Here is a 7,543-nt window from a genome sequence, read left to right as displayed (position 1 = left end):
ATTTCGGATACATCGATTGAGAATGGAAAGATCGAAGTCTGCTGCGTGGTGGAGAAATTGAAGTCGGTCATTTCGAGGCAGAATGTGAACTTGCAATCTGTGTAATCCTGCACCCAATCTGTTGAACATCCGCTTACAAGATCTGCGTGCGTGTGTGCATTTGTTTGTGCGTGTGTGTGTGTTTGTGTGTGTTTGTGCGCGTGTGTGTTTATATGTGTGTGTGTGTGTCCGTGTGTTTGTGTTTGTGTGTGTATTTTTATATTATTATTATTTTTATTCAGCAACAAAACTCACAACCAACGAGATCATACACGTTGCCAACTTTGAATTTCACGCCGTGTTGTTTCAGAATTTGGCGGGCTCCAAACTCTGACACTCTTACCTGTTGTTGTTGTTGTTTGTTGTTGCTGATATAGTAGTAGTAGTAGTTGTTGTTGATATAGTAGTAGAGTAGTTGTTGTAATTGTTGTTATTATTAATATAGTAGTAGTTGTTGATGATGATGATGTAGTTTTTTGTGGTTGTGGTTGTTACTCACTAACCAACCGACTAGCCAGCCAGCCAGCCATCTAAGCAAGCAAGCAACCAACCATCCATCTAAACAACCAACCAACCAACCGACTAACCATATCTTCAAAAACCGGATAAAGGTTATTACTGTACGCATATGGAATAAACCACAGCTGGCCGAAGGTATGCACGGAGTAATAACCTTTGACCCTGTGACGTATAGAGTTCAGTAACCTTATGAGATGTGTGGTTTCAACTTCACTGGCTGGTCTCTTTCCAGGGTAGTCCTCCATACATTGGTTCATTGAATACACCCCGTGTTTGTCGCCTGCGCGTGTGGTTTAGAAAGTGTGTGTGTGTGTAGTGTGTGTGTGTGTGATTCAGTAAGTGTGTGTAAGAGAGATTTAGTAAGTGTGTGAGAGGAGAGAAAGAAAAAAATAGAGAGAGAGAGAGAGAGAGGGAGAGAGAGAGAGAGAGAGAGAGAGAGAAAGTCAGAGTCAGTAAGTGAAGTTAAGTGTGTTTTTATGGGAGTGTGTGAGTATCATTAATTTTGCGTTCATCTGTGTGTGTGTGTGCGTGAGTGAGGGTCATTAAGTAAAGTTCTGTGTGTGTGTATGTGCTATATGCGTGTATTCATTTGGGGGTTAATATTATTTTGCAACTTGTTATTATTCTTCTTCATTTCCAGCTATTATTTTCAATATTATTCAATGCAGCTTACACCATACAAACCAAATCTTCAACATATCATATCGCAGGATGATGTACCAATTGTAACATGACAGCTGTGTGGCGATGTGCTAACAAACATGTGCTTTCTATTAAATGAAAATCTCTTCGGTTAATTTAAACGATAATCAGATAGATAGATATCTAGGACATTTTTCTTTTTATGTTATTAGTTTGTTTGGTTTGTTTTGCTTATCTATTAATTTATTTATTAATATAATTATTTACTTATTCCTTTGTCTATCTATCCATTAATTCGTTCGTTCGTTCGTTCATTCGTTCGTTCGTTCGTTCATTCATTCATCCATTCATTCATCCATGCACTCTTTTACTGCATATTATTAATTTAATTTGGCACAGAAAATACATTCTATTATACTTTCCTATTATTTTTATTTCGCTTTCTTCTTCTACTTCTTTTTATTATTATTATTGTACTCTTCTTAATGTTATTATTTTCTTACTATTGTTATTTTTCTTCTTATTACCATCAAATACTTGGCTCAACAATTGCCATGTACAAACGGAAAAAACCCACAACTTCTCTTTCTCTCCTTTCTCTCTCTTTTTCTCTCCTTTCTCTCTCTCTTTCTCTCTCTCTCTTTCTGTATGTCCGCTTTGCAGTTTTAAACAAACAAACAAATAAACACGACACGTCATCTAACCTTTGGCCCGGTAGAAATTTCTGTTCATATCGACACCGACACAATTTTCAGCGGTCGTTTTACTCCGAGTTTTCCTCCATACTCGATGCAAAAAATCCGGCTGTGGTTGGTTGGTTGGTTGGTTGGCTGATCGGTCCGTCAGTCGGTCCGTCGGTCGGTCCGTCGGTCGGTCCGTCGGTCGGTCCGTCGGTCGGTCCGTCGGTCGGTCCGTCGGTCGATCCGTTGATTGTCGGATAATTAATTGATTGGTGTGCAATTGTCAATGAGTCTACGATAAACATTACTAATAAAAATGCTGTCAGAATATTTATTAAAGCCATCATAACCTTAATCATCATCATCTTTATCATGGTCGTCGTGTGTAACTGCCTACCGATATCATCAGCGTATAAGCATTATCGCTTAAACATCATCAGAAAAACACAGTAGTATAAATATTTTCATTAGCATCTACACGAGAAAATTAGTGTTTGTTTACCATGATCGTCATCATGGTCGTCATCATGATCGTCATCATCATTATTGTTAGAAACTTTCAACAAAAACCATGTATTCCTGCTTCATATTAATTTATTGCAATCATTTTTCATCGTCATCATCGTTATCCTTATCAACATCGTCAACATCATCATGATCACTCACGCAGTCCCACTTACTCCGAACGTGTAATCGTATCCGTCCGGGTTGCAAACCGGGATGACGTAGAAATCGAATCTCCTCAAGAGATGTACCAGCCTTTCTTCATTCTTTCGGTAACCGATTAAAAGCTGAGCGCCAGAAAAATATTTAATTGCAAATGTCAAAAAATTAAATTATAATTACGTTGATAAAAAAAAAGAGAAAAAGAGAGGAGAAGAGAGAGAGAAAGTGGAGTAAGATAGAGAAATTGAGAAGATGAGAATGAAAAGAGAATAAAACACAGATAAAGAGGAGAAAGAGAAAGTGAGGGAGGACAAAAATAAAAAAAATTGAAAAAGAGAGGGATCAAACACATGAAAAAGAAAAAAGAAAGAAAGATACAACGGAGAAGAAAACTGTGAGAAAAACCGACAAAAATACCGACTTTTTTGATGATGTGCAGTGCCGATGTGACCGAGCCCCACTCTCTGGCATGCACACCGGATTCGATGAATATTATCGGTTTATTCCAATTACCGAGACCAATCTTCATTTTTTCAGGGACGTCCCGAATAAATTATAATTTAGTAAAATTTATTATTTAAAATTATAATTTATTGCAATCATTACCATTGTAATAATAATGTTGATCAAAAGTTAATTATTTACATAAACGAATAGAAAGGACTCTCTGTTATTACCACATACCTGTCGCACTCTCCATACCAAATGCTCTTACAGAGTTTTAAATTTGATAAACGCCTTTAGATCATTTATGAACTCAGTTACTTCTGACGCGATTTTTTGTGGCAATCAAATGCTTATCGATAATTATACAGCAGTTAAAAAAATTATTAGGAATGATAAAAAAGATAGAAAGCTCTTTGAAAAGAAGTACACAGAGTGACCACACAGAGTGACCACACAGTGACCACACAGAGTGACCACACAGAGTGACCACAGAGTGGCCACACAGAGTGGCCACACAGAGTGGCCACACAGAGTGACCACACAGAGTGACCACACAGAGTGGCCACACAGAGTGACCACACAGCGTCACAGCCTTGCGTATTTTAAATTTCAAATTTTATAAAAAAAATGTAAGCACGGACCTTAGCGTAGGTCAGTGTCCGGTTTTCATACGACCTTCCGTAATGTTTGACGCTGACCACTTCTGGGAACAACCTTACCATTATATTCAACCAGGATTCTATCTGTGCGTGAATGAATGAATGAATGAACGAACGAACGAACGAACGAACGAATGAATGGAAAAATAAAAAATTGAGTAAAACAAACGATAAAGTCTAAAAATCAATAAATAGAAAGACAAACAAATTAATAGAAGTTGATTAACATTTGATGGCTTGCATAGTTAGTGCATTCTTTTTGCTGTTGTTGTTACTTCTGTCTTCACACACACACACACACACCACACACACACACACACCACACACACACACACACACACACATACACACCAACTAACTTGGCTATAGTTAAGAAAGTAGTGTTCCACGACGTTCAGCAGCAGATCAACAGTTTGGTTGCGGAAAGAACTGACGTTGGCCCCACCGTAGCCACTCAGGTCTTCAGTGAGACAACTATTCATGTAACACTTAACAAATCGGTTTTTGAAACGGCTAATCCATCTTCTACTCCTTTTTGTTTTCTCATTTTCATTCTCTCCATCTTTCGTTGGGGGTGTTGTTGGAAGGCTCAGAGGTTGCTTGAGGTAGTGCTCTTGTTCTATCTTCATCGCCCTTCAGTAAAAGCATGTATTTATTGATTTTATTTTTAATATTTGTCGTTATGTGTTTTTGAAATGTACCACACAGATCAATCATTTGTTTGTATGCTGTTTGTTTGTATGTTTTTTGTATGTTGTTTGTATGTTGTTTGTATGTTGTTTGTATGTTTTTTGCATGTTGTTTGTGTTGTTTGTATGTTGTTTGTATGTCATTTGTATGTTTGTTTGTTCGAATCTGTTAGAATGTGTATAATTTATATAGTGATAGGATAAGGTTACACGATATATTATAATTAACGTTTCAAATGTTAGTGGTAAAAGATTGCTTATCAGGAAGCAGATGTTTCAGCGCAACTACGAACTTTCCGCATCCAATGGTTGGTTGATTACAATTCTATTTTATGGATTATATTATTTGGAGGAGAGAAGTTTTGTTTCGATTTTGTAAAAACTTCAAATAAAGCGTTTAAACCTGGTCAATTTCAATGTATCCGCGTGCATATCTAACTCCAGCATTATAACAGAAATTAAACGAAATGTCATCTGAAAACAAAAGTTGAAAAAAATTTATACAACTAACACGTTCATATTTGCAGGCATGACCTTCAACTCGTAACGATGGCGTCTCAAGAGGTCAATGACATCATCGATGACGTCAGTGCTGACGAAAATAGTGTCGTGACTCCACTGGTCGACGTGACCTTTCTTCATTGGGGTCAGGAGGTCATGTAAGTGGGCCAATCTTTTCCCGCTTCTGCTCTCCGTGGTTTTTATTACGCGGTACCTTTGATTGGTTGGTGATGAGTTGGGTGGGGGGTTGATGAGATGAAAGGAGTATTTTTCAATTTTACTTAATTTTAGGGTTTAATTAAGTAAAATTATTGCAATTATTCATCCATCATATTTTCTCCAGAGTCGTTAATATCGATGTATTGCTAGCCATCACCGAAACTGCGTCTGCGATACTCTTTTAGTGCTGACTTCCTTATAGACAAAACATTAGATGCAAGGTATCGAACTCGATGTTGCCGATACTTTCCAGGCAAAAAAATCGATACTCGATACCGAACAACATTCTTGAACGTCAGGTGTAATTATTTCTATTTATAATTATTTCTATTTGTAATTATTTCTATTTATAATTATTTTTATTTATAATTATTTCTATTTATAATTATTTCGATTTTCAAAGTTTAAGCACATTTCTTAGGTGGTAAATTTGGGATTTAAAATCAAGTTTTGCCGTCTCTTTGGCATGTTTGTTTTTATAAACTGTTTCGTCAAGTGCCTACCTATGTATAACTACATTCCAGTTCCAACTATTGCAAAGTAAGAAGGAACAACATTTAAGTAACTTTTTCAGAACTTTTTTATTATAAAAAGTTTAATAAAAAAAAATTCGCTAATCTAACCGGGCAGTAATTAAGTTGAAAATTATGAGACGAAAATTATGAGAAAATTATGAGATTTATGAAAAATCTAAAATAAAAACTAAAAACAATAATAATCTAAAAAGATATTGTTTGGCGAGTTAGCTCAGTCGGTAGAAGTGCCATGTCTCGTGCAGTTACGCGATAGCCAGGTTCGAATACTGTCGGTCCGAAACTCAAAAACTATTATACGCCATGTGTGTGTACGTCGTGTGGCGTTAGTTGTACGGCAGTCCCGAAGGATTAATTACAGGGATAATGGCATGTAAGCGGTTCTGCATGATAAAGAACCAAAAAATAATAGTCATTAAAAGAAATTAAATAAAAATAGCAATCTGAATAGTGTCTCGAACTTATTTTCATTTGAAGAATCCTTCCATGGATCAGCTTCTACGCTGGATACATCAGTTAAGATTATGACATTTAAAATAATACAACCTACTAAACATTTCAACATTTCTACTTGTTGTATTTATAAAATTTGTGAAAATTTGCTTATTACATCTATAACATTATGTGGTTGAATAATAATAATTAAACTATTTTAAATAAATTATACAAAAATATGTAGAAAAATACTTAAATATATACAGTATATTTATTCTAAAAGTAAAGAAGCCTTTGTAGAAACGTTATCTCTTAAATTAAATTGGATGAAACTTTATTCTCATCATCTTCATCATCCTCATCTTCCTCATCATCTTCATCCTCTTATCATCAGCATAACAAATAAATATCCACGATAAACAGCGTTCGCATATATACACGCATTCGTCTGTTGTGATAAATACAATGAGGATAAGCTACAAAAAGTATTCGTCTGTATGTATATATACGTAGATGTATATATATACATATATATATATATATATATAATATACATTTATATACATAAATGTATATTATAACATATAACATATAAATATACATAACGAATTGATTAGTTTTCTTCAAATGTTGCTATGATCACTATTTAGCTACAAGTTATAGTTTCTGACATATTTGCATTGTTACAGATACACATTGAAAAAACGTTGAATTTCTCCATAACACAAAAACACACAATAACTTAATTTGTTTATAAAGAAATGGTTTTAAAATAACACCGTTGTATCTAAATCACTATTATTAACAAATAAACACATTTTTTATTCATATTATGTTGTTCATAGTTGTTATACATCAAATAAATTTCTACTTTAACTCGTTGTTCAAAAGGTAGAGGCTCGCAAAATGAGGCTTTTGAGCCACCAGGAAATTTTGTCCGACATTCAGCAATTATTTGCAAAAGATATTGTTTTTGATCTTCCTCTTTTGTAATACATGAGTTGTAATTTGTTATTAATTTAACACCCCTTTCTGCTGTATCATTTGTAACTTTTAATCCGTCCACAATCTTTTTACTCTTTTAATATTCTTCGTTATTACTCCATAATTCTGGATTGGTATGCAAAAATTGATCATTAATATTAAATCTTTTTAAAAAATTACTTGATTGTGATGAAATAAAATGGTCCGCATTTTAGTCCAATATTTCTGATACTTCATTTATTTTTATTAGTGGTTTCATATCACAGTAGTCATCAAGTTCTTTATCCTCATTTGCTTGAGATATTAATTTTGTTGTCATTCTCTTTTATACACAATTACTTAATGAATCATCGAATAATGAAAAAACAGCCTGCTCTGGATTGAGGTACTATATGTGGTTGATAAATTTTAAAACTGATATATCTGAGATAAATTTATTGACTTTATTGTAATTTACCAAAGATTTTAACAATTGTAAATCTTGGTTTGGAGCAAGTGCAGGTTTCGGAGCATCCAACCACACTTTCACA

The 7,543-nt window shown here is 34.5% G+C and overlaps 1 protein-coding gene across 1 annotated transcript; it reads right to left on the bottom strand.

Moving 5' to 3' along the window:
- Window positions 1–569: 569 nt before the first annotated feature.
- Window positions 570–3,751, bottom strand: HELRODRAFT_78521 (hypothetical protein; the record flags this gene model as incomplete). Its single annotated transcript, XM_009018546.1, has 5 exons — window positions 570–838; window positions 1,905–2,004; window positions 2,561–2,671; window positions 2,968–3,069; window positions 3,635–3,751. Coding segments are annotated over 5 exons (699 nt in total), but the record flags the coding sequence as incomplete, so codon positions are not given.
- Window positions 3,752–7,543: the final 3,792 nt, after the last annotated feature.

The sequence above is a fragment of the Helobdella robusta genome (assembly GCF_000326865.2).
Source record: "Helobdella robusta unplaced genomic scaffold HELROscaffold_22, whole genome shotgun sequence".
NCBI lineage: Eukaryota > Metazoa > Annelida > Clitellata > Rhynchobdellida > Glossiphoniidae > Helobdella > Helobdella robusta.
The sequence above is the reverse complement of the archived record's forward strand: the minus strand, read 5'-3'. Positions and strand labels throughout refer to the sequence as shown.